Consider the following 17,119-nt stretch of genomic DNA (forward strand, 5'->3'; position numbering starts at 1 on the left):
TTTAAACACTGTTAACAACTTAAAAGCACTTCTCCCCTGTAACAGGCTGATCCACAGCTCATTTAAACTACTTAAACATTCTCTATTAATTCTAACATACTTAGGTTCATTGTCCGAACAGCACAAAGCAGAAAGAAACAAGTGTGATTTGACATAATGATTCAAGTTTGAAAAAATCAAGACAATTTTCAGACAAAATCATCATTAAGTTATAATAATGTGCTATTAAATAAATGTATTATATTGTTAATAAATGATTTATTATTACTATTACATTTATATTATACAATACTATTACATAGTATAATATTACTTTCACTGGAAGTTGGTGTGACATCTCTCTTGGACAAACAATTTTTGCAACACTGAAAAAATCTGAATCCCACAGCTATTTTCACAGGACTTGTGTAGTATTTTATATGTTTGCATTTTCATTCTGCAGGCTGAGTACTAAATTGGATTCACCAATCTTTTCCCCAGGTTAAACCAGTCAAAAGGCACTTTTCAAAACAATGTTCTAAAGAACAGAAGGATTGGAAATTTTTTAAGAAACCTGTGAAATATAAATTACAATTAATTTATTCATTTACATTTTCTTCTCCTGATGATAGGTTGCCAAGTAACCAGCTACTTTAGTTCTAAAGAAGTAAACAACTGCAAGAATAAATTGCAATATGGAGATGTTCCAAATCATAGACTCCTGGACAAGTGGGCCACAAACAATCAAAACAAATTTCTTCCATATAAGTTGTTTCACCATTCAGAGACCAAGTGGGATGCTAAAAGGGATTTGCATTGTGTTATTCTCCACCACACACAGAGAGGTCATACAACATTTTTTATAACCTTTTTATTTATGTGAAACTTGCAAATGTTGATGATCAGCAACTCTTTATATACAGAAAATAGATAAAGTGCATGCTTGGTAAAAAAATTAGTAACGATTGCAAGGACATGATTGTAACATATGGCCTATTTTGTGCATTTTTCTTAGATTGACACCACCTGGGTTGGAAAAAAAAATATATAAATACATTCCATATCTCTCATTTCTACTTTCTTCCCTTGTGTTCATTAACCTTAGGCAGATGGTTTTGCTTTGGAGGAAGGAACTGTAGATCAGACCTACAGTTAAGTGCTTACTCTTAGTCAAAGATCAAGAAAGAAAGGAAAAAACCCCATTCTCATTCACAAAGCAGTGAAAAAGCTACACAGATACTGGTTAGAGTTAAATTAACCTTCATGAAATTATTGCATTGTTTAAAATACATTCTGTTAGGATAGCACGAAATGCTGATTAATTAAAGTACTGCTGATATTTAGGATGCTGAAAAATGTTATTATAAGATAAATGGACTAAGATGATCTTTGTAAGTTCTTTCCCCCTGAACCATGATGTTTTTTCCCTGTGATTTCAAAAAGAGGGGTGATCACCTGCCTTGTATTTTTTGGAAGGCAGTACCTGCTAGTCTGCTACAAATGAAACAATTATTAAAAACCTCCAGTGTTTGATATTGCCTTCCTAATTCCCTGAGTCTTGCAGTTTGAGTTTTAATAGAGTCAGGTTCAAAAAAAGAACACAGTTTCTCCTTCAATCCATTTCAGTAAGGTACTAATTTAAAAATCCTTAAAGTGAGAAAAAATACTTATGATTCAGTGTTTACTTGACTATTTTAAGCCTTTGAGATGATATTTTATATCTGCTGCTGCAGTTAACCTCAAAAACTGAATATCCCAACAAATCTGATTCTTCATAATGTGTGTTTATTTTCCTTTAAAATACTTAACCATAACATGAGTGATTGTTGCCCTTTCCATCTCAGAACTTACTGATATTCATCTGTTACTTACCCATACTTATCTATACATTAAGTTGCCAAAATTTAATGGTTAATATAAAGATGAAAAAACTGTCTAAATGCATTTATGAAATACATTTCACATGTCAGTTGGCTGAAAACAATGGGGAATGGTTAAATGTTACATGAACTTTATAGAAGCATGGAGAAGTGAATTTGGGGTGAGTTTGATTCAAGATTCTACTAATCAAGGTTACCAAAGATGTAATTCAGTAAAACAATGAAAATAATTTATCTGGTTATTGAAATATATACCTTGATTTAAGCCTAGCTGAAAATATTGCTGTACTTAAAAAGACAAAAATAACTTTTGTTTTAACTTGAAAAATAAAGAAAAACCTAACGCAGTTTCAGTTTTAGAGTTATAAAGATAAATTACTGGCCTATCCTATTTTAGCTCCTGACAGCAGAATCTGGATACTTGTATTTTCTACCTTTGCACAATATGGACTCATACAGTTGAGACAAAAAGAATAGACTTACTTTCAGTGAAAAGTTTTCAATGGTAAAGTTTAGCTTGTTGGCTGAACAAGCACATTCCAGCAGAAAACATAAATCTATTAAGTATTGTGAGTTCCAGGAAGCTAAATGGCTTGTTTAGTTCCGATATCAGAGAGTGACACCAGGCTTTATCTCCTGCTCATCGTTACCTCTGTGGATAACTGACAATCTGAGAAGTTAGGAATTTAGATCAAAGAATCATAGAATGGTTTGTGTTGAAACAGACTTTCAAAAACCATCTAGTTCTGACCCTCCTGCCATAGGCAAGGACACCTTCCACTAGACCAGGTTGCTCAAAGTCCCCTCCAACCTGTCTTTGAACACTTCCAGGGATCAGGCATGCCATCTTCAGAAAAAAATATTTTTTTATTTACTGGAAAATACTGTCTCAGTGAAACAAAATTCTTAATAATTAAGCAGTGAAATACTGCTTTGAGATGAGGGATTGTCTCTTTGTTGGCAGAGTAATTAAAGCAGAAGTTAATGCCTCCAAATATTTAGAAAATAATAAAATGTCACATAAAAGCTGCAGTGAGGAACAACACAAGAACACCAGAGGCATGACACATAAAAACACAGTAAGTGAACCACTTTACTGTGGGGAAAAAAAAAACCCACAATAAAACCCAATTATATTATTGGTTCCTGTTATAACTTATTCTACCTTTTAACTCTTCTCATTTCTTGTATGTTATTTCCATTTTCATTTAGCCTCATACATACACATCCACAGATCTCACGTAAAGTGAAACTGTTGAATGAAGACAAAAAAATTGATCAAGAACAATTCTTTTCCCTTTTTTTTAATTTGGACCTCCTTCTTTACTCATCAAATATTACACGTCAAGCGCATCATCAAGCACCAACAAAAGGCCCTTCTATATGTCTTTCCTTAGAGAAAATGAGCATTGGTATTTATAAAAACCTTCTCCTGCATGATCCTAAGGCATTGCAGGTCACTGTGTTATTTTTATCCCTGAAGTTAAATAACTAACATACTTGAAGTTGATACTGCAGCCATATGAGTAAATGCAAGATCCTAGAAAGATAACAAAACAGTACAATTGGGGGTTGATGGGGTAACAAGGAGTCTTTTATTACGTTCTACTGGTGACCACACTATAAATTATTAAGTGCATAGAATTTTCTTTTGAGTTTAATGTTAAATCAGAGCCAAATGTTATCACAGGATGTTGTGTTGGTACAAAGAGTAAGAAGTAATATTTTTTTTTCTTCAGAGATGTTAAAAATGCAAGAGGAAATTTTAATAAATAGCAACAAAATTCAAGTGATTCCAATGGCAGGCATGGGAAAAGCCAAAGAGAGTTTAGGTAACCATTGGACCTCACACAGAATGTGCCATATCACCACAGTGACTTAAATCTGTATGCCCCCAGTTCCCCTCTACTAGTATAAGCAAGTGATTATCTTCCCCTGAATACGTTATATTGCATTTCTGTCTCCTGGAAAGTCATACAACAAATTTCCCACTGATTCAATAGCCTATATGAAGAATAGCTGGAAAATAACATAGTGTATCCCAAGAGAAAAATCTAATTTTCATCTCTAAGTTGCAATGTTCCTCTGCTCTCCTCTATCTGTATATAGATACAATGTTGTTATCAGCAAATATACTTACATAATACTGTCATGTCCCAGAGACATGGTGACAGAAAGAGGAAAAAATTATGTTTATCTTGCAAACACAACCACTAGTATTATTAGAGAAAAACCTAAACCGTTACTACACCCAGCCCAGTCCTATCCACTGGCAGTGTAATTATCAGAAGCTCCGCAGCCCCAATTCACCCATCTTATTTGCTTCTCAGTGTATTGATGTAGTTACATGAAAGAGATTGAATGCATGTGAACCTGATAATGCTATCTAATATCTTCTGTCTAAGTCTTACTATCAAGACAGAGAACTAATGTTCGAGTTTTTTAGGGTTTTTTTTGGAAAGGAAAAACAGGGAGAGGATAATGAGGTATCATTGTAAACATTAAGGAAGTGACATAATGAAAATTCCTTTATAGCACAGTCAAAGCAGCTGTAAACTCTACTCCCTATCATTGAATAAGCTCAACTCATCACCACCAAGGAAAGAGCACAAAACAGGGCAAAGTCTGTGAGAACGATTTCCAGTGTTTGGAAGATGATAATCCATTTGATATTTTTACAAGGGCATATAGTGATAGGACAAAAGGTTATGGTTTTAAACCGGAAGAGGGTAGATTTAGGTTAGACATTAGGAAGAAATTACTTGGTGTGAGGGTAGTGAGACACTGGAACAGATTTCCCAGGGAGATTGTGGATGCCCCATCCCTGGAAGTGTTCAAGGACAAGTTGGATGATGCTTTGAGCAACCTGGTCTACTGTGAGGTGTCCCTGCCCATGCAAGGGGGTTGGAACTAGATGATCCTTAAGGTCCCTTCCAATCCAAACCACTCTGTGATTATTATTTTAGACATATATTTACTTTGACAAACAAACCTATCTAACAGAATAACAAAAAAACTCACAAAAATTACAGTAAAAGAAAGAGTTAATTCTATTAATTATATCTCTAGAATAGCACTTAAATGTTTTAGTTCTGTTATCAAAGGCCATGAGAATAGAGCAAGATCACTGACTTTTTTTTTTTTTCAGCATGCTTGTTCAAGTGTGCAGTACTTTAAATGTATGCAGGTCAGAAATTCTGAATGGTCTTTTCAAAATAGTGTTTCTATATAAAAAAAAAAAAAAAAGTGTTGACTAAACAACATGAAAATTGGTACCTATTTCCTTTCTATGATGCATATAACATTTTCTATTCAAAGATGCCCAGAAGGCCAGGTAGAGGAATGTTTTACAAAATAATGCCTAGAAAATAACATCCTCTATGAGGCAAATTTCTTGAGCCCTTGCCAAGTTGTTTCTAACTCCTGCCGCCCCCTAGGCTCAGAATGCTTTCAGGGATTCCTGACATTTAGTTTTACAATTCTCTTCTACACAGAGAAACCACATTTTTGTGTTTTTTTCCCTAACATATATAAGAATTAAAAGAAAGTATATATAGAATATTCCAAATTTGTAGTTGAAAATAAGTTGTACATTTAAATAAATACATTTGAAACATTTCCTCATGTTAACCTATAATGAACGCCCTTTCAGTCCTTCCAAGTTGCTTTTTGTGTCTGGTTTTATTATGTCTTTAGATACGGATATTAAAATCTGACAGAGAAGTACTTTTAGTTCATACATTCCTAGTAAAGAGTGAAGCTTTTTAGATTTGAAGTCTTATAATTTAATTTCCTTAAGTATTATAAATTATCAACTACCTCTTCACTCAATACCATTGTCTGCTTAAATCAAAGCTAGCAAGTATCCTTAGTGGTATAAAAATTTTACAGCTTCAGACAACTATTCCCACATCTCTTTCTCTATGAAATAATGTTTTTTAAAATTTGTATGAAGAGGGTATGTTTTATAAAACATCAAATATGCCAATTAAATTTAGCTCTAATTTGAAATGAGAGAAATATGTACTTTTTCACTGTTCATACTAATGTAGTCTTGCAGTAGATCAAAGCAGAGAGAGCATTCTTGAAATATTAAGACATTTAATTCTTCAGATGCTGGCCTTGAAGGATTTTAACTCAAAGGCATACAGGCTCTACTTTTAATACTTTCAAAATTAACAAAACAAGGCAGTATTTCTAGCCAATCATAATGCAAGAGACAGATTGGTTTTTTTATCTATTCAAATGGTTGACTGAAAAATGCACTTCATTATAAGACTTCATTCCAAGTCAAAAGTATAACTCTTATCACAAGGACCAATAGTATTTGTAAATAGCAAACAGTTTTCAAACACAGCAGCTTTTAGTTCCTAGACTCTATGTATCATATTCAGGCACACCTTTTAGAAAATAATTGTCTTTGCAAAGGCTACATTAGTATTTCACCTAAATCCTGTAAGAAGGATCTGGTAATCAGTTTATCGTGCAGCCTCCTCACAGTAAGGTGAGAAGTTGCAGGCTCTCCCCACTCCCTTTATAAAATTCTCCTTCATTTTAAGAAATTCACTGTGCATACCCTCGTCTCATGCTTTAAAACAATCCAAGGCTGCCTAGGTGGCCTAAAATAAAAAGCAAACAAGCTGATGTGTTCTATCAGTGTAGTAATCACCTGACTGATGTAAATCTGTGGGGCTTTATTATACCTCTCTTTCAGTCTGGACAAGAAAGGAGTGTAGTGGGAGAAGTGGGCATTGCATATGTGTGGATGTGAGCGACAGCTGTCAAAAGAGCCCACAGAACATTCCTGCTCTCAAAATAGTTTAAAGAAGAATTGAGGTTGCTCTTGATAATTTTTCAGATCTGGAATGAGGTGTGCCACCTTAGCAACAGAGTAAAGACAAAACCAACTTGTTTGTGGACTTAAGTTACACTCAAGAACCACATTCCATACTTTCTTAATTTACATGAGAATACCAACTCACATTGGCTTGCATAAAAAGACTAAATCTGACCACCTCTGCCTTTTCTTCTGTTTGCTTCCTCTGTAATGTTTTTCATATGGGTAGACTTCTGGTATATATTTGCTAATCCAAACAATATAGAAATTGCAGTACTGTATTTCCATCTTCTTCTGAGACTAGGCAAGTAATAAAGATGTACTATTGCAATACAGTTTACAGGTGTAAAGCTGGATTGTGGGTTTGAGGTTGGGAGTTTTTTGCTTAACCTATCATATTTTGAGCAATCTTTCTTCCTTTAAGCTGATTTTTAAGCTGCTTTTCTTTTTGTTCTGTTCAGTGCCAAAGAGAACATAAAATATTCCATATGAGATTACATTGCTTAAACTGAAAGGAAAATATTAGGAACAAATATAGCATTTTGAGGTTTCTTAGTTTGTTTACCTCTAATACCGGATAGACTGTTAACAGAAATAATTTTGCTGTCAGGTAAAATACAATTAGTTAAATGTGTGTAAAGTTACCATCAATCCTGATCATTTGTGTTTGACTGATCAAACATTTATGGCACATAAAAATCACTTTCTAATCATGCTATGAAGGATGAGGAACAAGCACACATTTCAAGCTTTCTTTAAAAAAATACAGAAGTTTCAGTCCATTTCCTAGCAATCCCCTAATTTGTGGAAGACTACACTAAATAATGTTTGCCCAAGGAATTTATGAAGGTCAGACAGTACTTAAATTCAGTGCTGTCAATCAAAAGAAGTGGGAGTTATTTTCTTTTCAACAGAATCCTCTTGAACAATTCCAGTCAATGTAGCTGCTCTCCTGCAATAGAGTGTTGATTCACAGCCACCACTAAGTAGAAGTTTTCTCTTTCAAATACAGTTTTAAGAGTGAGAAGCTTGGAGAAAGAACATCTTTTCAGCTAAATAAACCTTTTGCTGTTGCAAATTGAGTTAGATTGTCATGAAAGAATGTCTGTCAGTACTCGTACACTTATTTTGCTTTATATTTTAATATACTCAGAGATCTTTGGAAATTATGATCTGCATTTTACTCGCCTGGAAAATTCATTCTTAGTTAAGCAGTAAACATCTTTTTAACTAGTACTAACAAGTCTTGCATTCTCCCAGTGCTCTATATGACAGCATTTTTTCTCTCAGTGCAATTTGAAGATGATATCTGAAGTAATACAAGCTAAGGTATGTCTGCATCCTATTCTGTTTGTAACTGTATATAATCAGAGATAGAAGAGCAAAACCAACATCGATAGCTTCCTCCAAATCAGGCTCACTGCTATGTTTATGCTCATTCTGTGTATTTAGAAATACTCAGATGAAATCTGAGTAGTGCCTTACAAAGCTGATCCTTCAGCTTAAAACTGTTAATCAGTGAGATAGTACAACCTGTCACTGTACTGAAAAAATTCTAAAAATATCTTTTAAAATGAGAAAACATAGGATTGAAGACAGGTAAGTGGTTAGACATATTTTTGGGAAATACGATACCTTTACATTTGCAGTTTTTTACTTTTGCAGATGTTTTATCTATAAATTTATCTATAAATCGTGGCCATAAATGTGTCTTTTTACAATTTCCTCATGGTCAGATATTTGTACACTTTCCCACTTTCTGAATCCCTCAATTTTCTCCCTGCAATTTTAAATTCAGTCTTAAAATAACTTGCCCTAAGACTGAGGCTTCTGCAAATATGCATGTATTTGGATCTCCGTGAAAGAAAACTGATCCCTTCTGATTTTGGAAAGACAGAAGCTGAAAAAAAGTTTCAGAGCTACTTCTGATCGCAACAGTAAGTTGTTCAGGTTTGTTGGTTTTTTTTCCAGAACATTAACAATGATGCAAACATCATCACTGCAGATAGTAAAGGACAGAGCCTGAACTTGTTTCCACATTGAAAATTGGAAATTTTTTTACTCCATGTAAGAGTCTAGATTATTTTTGACACACAGGAGTCTACTGTCTCCAATTTTCTGGAGGTCTCCAAAGGTTATCTTAAGAATTTCAGGAGCTCATAAGAAGTAAATAACAACTTGCTGTCCTGCACTGATATGTGTACCTACATGAGAACAGTCCTGGCTTTCCCACCTGAGGACATTAGGCTCTTTTTTTTTTGCTTATTTGCACAATGGACTTGAAGTGGACCATGGCCTGAGTTCTACTCCAATATTTCCTACCCCATTAATAATGCTTTGGGGATTGGAAAAAGACCATCCTTTATGTTTGGAATCAGTGTCCCAGAAAGATGAGAGGAAGTAAGCACTGATTGCTGCAATCAAGGCCAGTGAACTACTAGAGTTTCTATAGAAGTCTAGGAATAACTGGGTTAAATTTTTGCCATGGAAGTCCAAGAGACATCTTTGACTGAGGAGAAGCAAACATATTAATGATGTTGTAGGAATTTCAGGCTTCAGTTCCAACACATGCTCCTTATTTACTGTCACAGTCAGAGGTCCACTAGCCACTTGATGTAAAAGATCAAAATGATCAGTCCTTTTCCCCAGACACTTTGTTGCTATATGGGACATATATAAGTAATACTTTTTGTTTTAGCAGCAGGGGCTTTTCTCATAGATAAACATGTGTTTTGTCTAAATCAAACACAAAACAACAGAAATCTCTCCCTTGAAATGCATGATGCTTTGAACAATCATTTAAAAGCCAAACACTTGCTGAATAAAAATAAAAACACAACTTGACAGAACTGGGCTCATTGCCCAATTTGCAGCAGAGAACTTTTGTATATACGTGTGCTGGTTTGGGTTTTTTTTTTTTTCCTTACAAAATCTATTAGTGTGTTCCTATCTGTTTCATATTTGAGCCATGTTCTCTACTGAGCTCTCTGACAAACGGAATTGTGGACTAACACATTCTAATGGGACAAGACATTACCTTTATGAATGACCTCATAGAGAAGAGGTTGGCTAACATTGTTGAAAGGCCTGGTGCCAGGCAGCTCTGGGCTATAAATCCCAGCTTGAGCTCCGCAAGACAGATTGCATCATCCCCTTCTTTCCAGTTCCAGCTTGGGATATTTAGCAGATGCGCCTGGAAAACAAACAATCAAGCAAAACCTCACTGGTGAAGAAGCAGAAATACTTCCTCAAATGCAGTACAGTATTGAAGGAGATAGCAGTGAATTAATTTATTGTTGTTTTTTTTTCCTTTGTCTTGACTTTTTCTGAGGAGGCAGAAGCATTCCAAGTATTTTAAAGTCTATTCTGAGAGATGTTACAATCTTACCTGTTGTAGATAAAAATCTTACATTTGTCATGCCATATTCTGGATGTAACACTCTGCTAGGCTCATACTCGCATCTGAATGAACCACAGAACGGTCTTACGTTTTCCTTCCCTTCTCTGTATTCCTTTTAGGGCACTTCAAGCCACTCTCTGACTCATAAGGCACACACATAATATACAGGAATCTAATATAATTTAGATTACAACTTGTGTGAAGCTGCAACCTTTATAAGACAATGTCATTTAAAAAGGTATACAACATCTTCTGTTTTTTCTATTCCATTTCTTCCACCCTGAAGGACAGCACTTGGCAGTGAAAATCCAAACTTTTTCCTAAAACTGCTGATTATAACAACAGAATAAGGAAAATAGCTGATCAAGACAGACCGCGACTGTTGACACTGGTAAGTTAAATAGGTATTAATATTGTTTAGTTGTTGGTATAACACTATTAGATTATCTTCTCCATCTGCCTTATAAAAATGCATAAATGTAAGGAAATACAGAAGCCTTTATGCTTGTTTCCCTTCAGAAGTTATATTACAGCTCAGCACTTTTATCAAAATTGTTCTTGAAGACATATTCACTGGAATTAAAAAGGAAAAACGCAGTATTTGAAAGATCTTCACCTATGAGCCTGTTTAAAGCACAGAAACACCTCGTTTTTATTCTATGAAAACACAGCTCCTTCCATTCACATACAGAAAGAGGACATCATAAGCAACAGTAACTGCTCTAGTTCTAGCCAAAGGTTACAAGTATGAGGAGCTGTTAGCATTCACATCTTCCGAGTACCAGGATTCTTTTATTTCATTGAATGAGGTCTACACTGTCAAGCTTTTTCTCCAACACTGAGCAGTGGTTGATGCTTTTATAAATGATAAGAGAAGAAGGTCATATATGAGTAGTCTGTCCTTTGATACATTCTTCCTAACACTATTAATCGGCAGTTTATGGACTTCCTCATCTCAGGATTGAAAGAATTGACTTCACTGCATTTAAAGGCCACAGACTTGCCATCAAAAATTTGCCAAATTTCTTTCCAAAGTGGATTTATCATTTTAATCTCCACAATCTTTTAGGAACTAAATTGTGATTAATATGAAAAGAACACTAAATTTTATTTATTTTGTACATGTCAGCTGGCAGTTTTCAGGTCTACATTGTCATTCAAGAAACACAAAATCACTATACTTCTTCAATAAGACAATATTCTATGTGTTGGGTTTTTTTAAGTACACAAAGAACTGACTTTAGATTACTTGCCAATAGGCCACCAATTCATCTTGGGTACTTCTAGGGTAATAAGATGAGCAAAACTGATAGAAGTGGAGTGGTTAAAAGCTTAACTGGAATCAACAGCAACTATGGACACTGTAGCTTTGAGAATTAGACCATGGACAATTAATATTTGTCAGATGATTTTGATAAGATCCTTTTCATATATAGATAAAACTGCATTACCTTGTAACTGTGGTTACAGGACAAGGCTTATTGGGACATTTATGTTTGGAAAGAAAAATGCTTACTATTAGTGGAGATAGAAAAACTGTATGAGTGAATGCAATGAAGTAAAAAGAATCTGGGGAGAGACACTGCTAGCTGTCACATTACCTTATTGTGATACTGCAACATCTGAGTGATAATTCTTATCTTCGGATGATAATTCTTTATTGAAATAACTCTAAGAAAAACAAAAGAAAAAATAAATAACTTTTAGCTAGTTGGATATTTGGATAATGTATCCCAATACCTTTACTGTGTTGTCAAGTCCCACTGTACTTTCTTATTTATCTGGCTGTAAAGCATACCATGTAGATACTTTATATAAAGCACCTATTCAGTATTTACATCTAGTCAAATTCAGTTGATAACCATCAGTTAATACTACAGAACATCAAACTTCAAGAATTATTCAGTTGAGTGGTTTACTCTTCTGGAATTTGCAGAAAAATCCTTGATTTAGCAGCTCTGTTCAGATACTGTTCTCATTTTGTTAAGTAAATAATACACTTGCAATTACTATGTCATCTTCAATTATTATCTTCATGTCTTTGAATCAACATATTTGGTCGAGTTTTGCAATGACAGATGTCTGAAAAGAATCCCTTTCTTTTTGCCCCACCACACATTATTTATAAACAGCTGCTATATATTCATGATTTGAAAAATGATTTTGTTTGACATAAATCCACATGCAAATGTCCTAATTTTTATGGATTATTCCAAAGCTCAATACTGAAAGTGATACCTGAACTCTGACTTTATAAAATGTGGGGCTACTTTCATAATCTGCAGCTTGACTACATTCTTAATTATTTAATGAGCCTAAGATATACTCAGCTTTGTACAGATCAGAAAGAAATGGCTTGAAAGGAAAGTGTCCAGATGGATTCAAAACATGTTATGAAGAGAGGAAATACAATTGAAATATGTAAAAAGTACTGAGCAAAATTAAAGAGAGAAGCAGACCAAATAAATCAGTTCTGTATATATAAACTAAGGGTAAAAAAAGAAGATAAAGCAATCAAAATGAAAAAAAAAAAATCTGAATTATTATGGATTCATAAGTCTCATAAGACTCTGAATGCCATAACTGCTTACACTGGTGTTTTGTAGGAAGTATTTTGCAAACTGCTGGTCTGGCTTGTGCTTTAAAGCGTATCAAAGCTAGAGCATGAAACAGACTGAAAAAGCTGTACGTGTTATTTTCAATTTATGTCATCTTTTGGAAGGAGAAAACAAGTCTTCCTTCTACTTTTCCATTTCTTATTGAATTATTTAATTAAACACTTTATTTTGTTGAATTATATTCATTTAAATGTGAGAAAACACCAGAGAATTCCACCCTTTTGCATTGTATTACATTAAATGTATTAAATCTATCAAGAATGCACTAATGTGTTTATGCAATTAATATCAAAATAACATTAATTTCATTGAAATTCAAAAGCATGTTTGGAAAATGAAATTAGGCATATTTATGCTCTGCACCTTCCACAACCAGATCTCTTGTATCCAGTGAATGTCTTCCAGAGAAGTAACTATTATTTTTTTCTAATTTCTCCCCTTCCTTCAATACATTGCATGAAAACATCTGATAGGCCAGTAAAATTGTTTCGGAACACTGGCCAATTCCACCTAAAAGGATTTTTAACAAATCATTTGCATTTTAATTTTATAAGGGAGAAATTGGTCTCATTAAAGCTAGGGTTGCATAAGCAATACACAAAAAACTTGAATGGTTTAGCTTTGTTGTGACTTTAGCTGCTAAATACTGACTGACTCTCTCATCTGTTTTCTTCAGAGAATATAAGGAGGAAAGAAGAACAAGATCTGGTGGTCCCTAATGTGGTAAGTGCCCCGTCAGTCAAAATAAGCAATGTTTGGTCTTCAGTGTAAAAAAGGAGGATGGAGATAGAAGACCATTACCATGATGAAGCAGCATAACTACTTGTAGAAGCAGACATACCAAGGGGCAATGGGGTATGAATTGATTAAGGATCCTTCTGTTCTGTCATTAACACCAGCCCACGCAGTACATACACTCACACAACATTTTGTTGCAACAACATAACTGTGTTTATCCTTTCCTCTCATTTGTGTTACACTACAAATACTTAAACCCTAGGTCCTGCAAAATGACTAAAGTGTACCAAAGCTTGAGCTTCAAGTGACTCTTCTGACACACTCTTTCTAAAGCAGCTAAACTAAAACAATTTAGGCAAGAATTTAGGGAATCCTCATCTGTGAAATTTTGAGACAATCTTATAATTTGTCCCCTAAAAAAAAAATCCTGTGAAGCTCTTTAACTGCAAAAGATGAAATATCCAGATGAGTGTGGTGACAGCCTACCTGGACACCAGAAGTTAGCTGATCAGAGTTAAGCATAAAAAAACCTATTAAAAGTGAATGAGGTTACCTCATAATATTGGAGGCATCTTCAGCATCTGGGTCAGCGCAGTATTTATTGGCAAGGATTAGGCAAGCATCTGCTGACTCTATCTGAGACACCAAAGAAGAAGCAAATGTAAATAACTATCTTTTTCCAGCTCCTCTTTTGTCATAAAGTTTTGGGGAATCCTGCACTGCCATCATGAGTGTGAATGTCAGTTCTTAAAAAAATGTTACAAGGCTAAGGTGACTTCATGTCAGTGATGATCATAGCTCCTGTATACACACAACACTTTCTTGTAACTTGCTTATGATGCTCAGGTCAGTGCAATTATTGACTCTTATTTTGTATCAGCTGAGGAATGAAGCAGTTTACAGACATATCTTTTCCAACCAGATACTGAAAATTAAACCCCAAATCTGTAGGAAGTTCCTGTTGTATCAGTAAAATGCTCCCAGGAGTCCTGCAGTTTTCCTTGGGAATTTAAATACCTTCCTATTAGGAGACAGGAAGAGGTGGCTGAAGCTGATGATTTAGAATCTGAGCACCAGTTTTAGAAAGCATGAGATCTCATTTGTTTCACAGGTCATCTGTGTCCACACAAACCTCAGCTATATTTAATTCAAAGCAGATGACAAAAATATTTTTTCTGTGTATGCAACCAAATACTACCACAACGAAGGGTGGAATACAGAAGACTAAACAGAAACACATCATTTGATGGTCACAATTAGAACATTTTCTTGTGATGAACTGAAACAGTGTGTTTTTTGGGGAAAAAAAGGTTAAGCAATTTCTGTAGCCAAAATAAACAAAATAAATTATTAATACTCCAGAAAGTCTTAATATTTCAATAAAATATCCTTGTATTCTTGGTTTAAGTAGCCAGTTTACATTCAATTTTCTTTTTTAATTGATTTTTTTTAAATGTAAGCTTCATACTTTGCCTTAAGAGTACAAAATAATTTATCATAAAGAATTCTAGATAATAAAAGTATATAATTTTAGCTACAAAAAATCTTAACTTGTACTTTTTTTTCCAGGATTCTAGACAGTAGAAAAAGGGTTTGACAGGTGAAAAATTATTTTCTAATAATGCTGATGAAGACAAGATAATAACATTTTAAGCAATTACTGTAAGACAATTTTCTATTATATCAAACATTATTGTAAAATAGACTCTTGAACTAAGCCCCAATGAAAAATTAATAAAGAGTTCAATGGAATGGCACAGAATATATTTTAAGTCACATTGTAACTGTAGCTTTGAAGATGTAAAGATATAGGGAAAACAAGGCTTAGAAGGACAAATATTATAATTTATTAGGCAAGCTAATAGAGATGGGAAACCAATCTGCTGGTTAAGAGCAGCAAAGAGTACTTTTTAAAAAGTCATTTGATAGGAGAAAAGAACAACAGAGCTGTTACCTTCACTCTCGCCAGGTCATGGGGATTAAGAACTGAACCCTGATAAAATTCCACCTGAGTGAAGTGTCTTTTAAAAAGAGCTTCCAGCTCAAGGTTAGGGGAGATACTGCATTGGGAAGAGGAATAAAACACAAGAACAAAAGAGAAGTCAGTTTACATATCTGCCCCATTCCCTTAATTTATAAACCAATAAACAAGTAGCTAAACTCCCTTCATGTGCATATGCAGCTTCCTGATTCCTACCACCACGCATTTGCACTGTGGAAATCTGGATCTCCGCTTTCCTCTGACAGTAAATTCTTGTTATTACTTAGAGAGAGTAAACAAGCAAACAATGTAGCTACTTGAGGATACTATCTTTAGTTCAATTTGAAAGGACTAGACAGAAATTGTGCATGTGCTGCTGATTCTTGTTTTCAGTTTCCTTTGTTGAATCATCTACGTTTTTAAGAATTCTCTTTGACAGGAAGAAAAGTGCAGAACTTGCTGCTAAATGCCCAAATATTATTCATTCATAGCTTGCAACACTTCTAAACAGATGAGGAGACTTCTCTTGCTGTCTCCCTCTCCAGCACATGGTTATTTCTAGCAGCCTGTTCCAAGGGCACATTTATTTGATGATGTATAACATGTAATGCAGAGCCTGCAACAAACAGCAGCCACTTTAAGGGATCTCTCCTAATCCCACATCAGAAAATTGAAGAGACTGTGTGTGTGTAGCTATGTTTTATATGGGTAAAAGAGCTTTACTAATTATCACCGCAACAAGAGCTTATTTTCTGTCTTCACTGTCTCTAAAGTAATTTATCTCATTTATATTAAAACTGCACCTGCACCTATATTTTTCTTTTTTTAAATAGTCTGCAAGATGAACTGTCTTTTTCTAATGAGATCAAAGGTGAAAATACGTTTTCAGACAGCACAAGTTCATCTGACATACAGTATTGTACCAGTTTTCAGCATTTAACTAGAAATATTTTCCATTAAACATAAATCTCACAAGTATTTACTAGTATTTGAATTTTTTATTTTCATAATTCCATTCCCACTTCAACTATGTGTTCAGCTATGCAACTGAAAATTGACATGATTTGTTCTCAAGTCTGTCTGCTTGAAAAACCTGTACTTATTAATGGGTTATTAAAAAAAACAACCAACCAACGAAAACTTTTTTAAAAAATATGTTATCAAAATAAATTGCAAACATTAATTTTATGGTTATTTTGATCTTGAAAGATCCTCTCCTTCAAAAAAGAGACAGCTTAATTTAATGTTTTAGTAACAGATAGGAGGGATCTTGAAAGACTACTCACTTATGCAGAAAGACGATTTCTACGTTGACATCATCCCTATCCTTGTGCAGGAAGTCCTTTAGGAAGTTGGACACACTTTCAAGTGTTATGTGACCACAGACAACTATGTGCCTGTTACAGAAAAATGAGAGTTAATCTTGCAAAGAAGGTAAAAAGAGCAAACAAGAAAGTAAAGAAGGAAATGATAGCTTATTGGCCAAAAAAGAGCATTAGTGTCTACTTGATCTTCCTTTAGGTCCTATTCCATGATGTCAGAGAAGGAAAACATCAGTTCCAAAAAGGTACTTTGCAATCACAAATACATATACACTGTCAGTAGCAAAGACTACTATTAGCAAAACATTTGGCCAAGCTCTATTGCATATTGAATAAGTGGCATAATTTATATGTTTATAAACTA

The 17,119-nt window shown here is 34.3% G+C and overlaps 1 protein-coding gene across 30 annotated transcripts in view; it reads right to left on the minus strand.

The window, feature by feature from the left end:
- The window catches only part of KCNMA1 (potassium calcium-activated channel subfamily M alpha 1), a 452,424-nt gene that overhangs the window by 123,601 nt on the left and 311,704 nt on the right, over window positions 1–17,119 (minus strand). For all 30 annotated transcript variants that reach the window (XM_051619774.1, XM_051619783.1, XM_051619775.1 and 27 more), the window contains exons 10-14: window positions 16,720–16,830; window positions 15,407–15,512; window positions 14,006–14,088; window positions 11,698–11,767; window positions 9,734–9,889 (exon numbers count right to left, since the gene is read on the minus strand). In XM_051619774.1, the coding sequence (XP_051475734.1) occupies window positions 9,734–9,889; window positions 11,698–11,767; window positions 14,006–14,088; window positions 15,407–15,512; window positions 16,720–16,830 (526 nt within the window). The remainder of the gene's footprint in view (window positions 1–9,733; window positions 9,890–11,697; window positions 11,768–14,005; window positions 14,089–15,406; window positions 15,513–16,719; window positions 16,831–17,119) is intronic.

The sequence above is a fragment of the Apus apus genome, chromosome 4 (genome assembly GCF_020740795.1).
Source record: "Apus apus isolate bApuApu2 chromosome 4, bApuApu2.pri.cur, whole genome shotgun sequence".
In the NCBI taxonomy this organism is placed as follows: Eukaryota; Metazoa; Chordata; class Aves; order Apodiformes; family Apodidae; genus Apus; species Apus apus.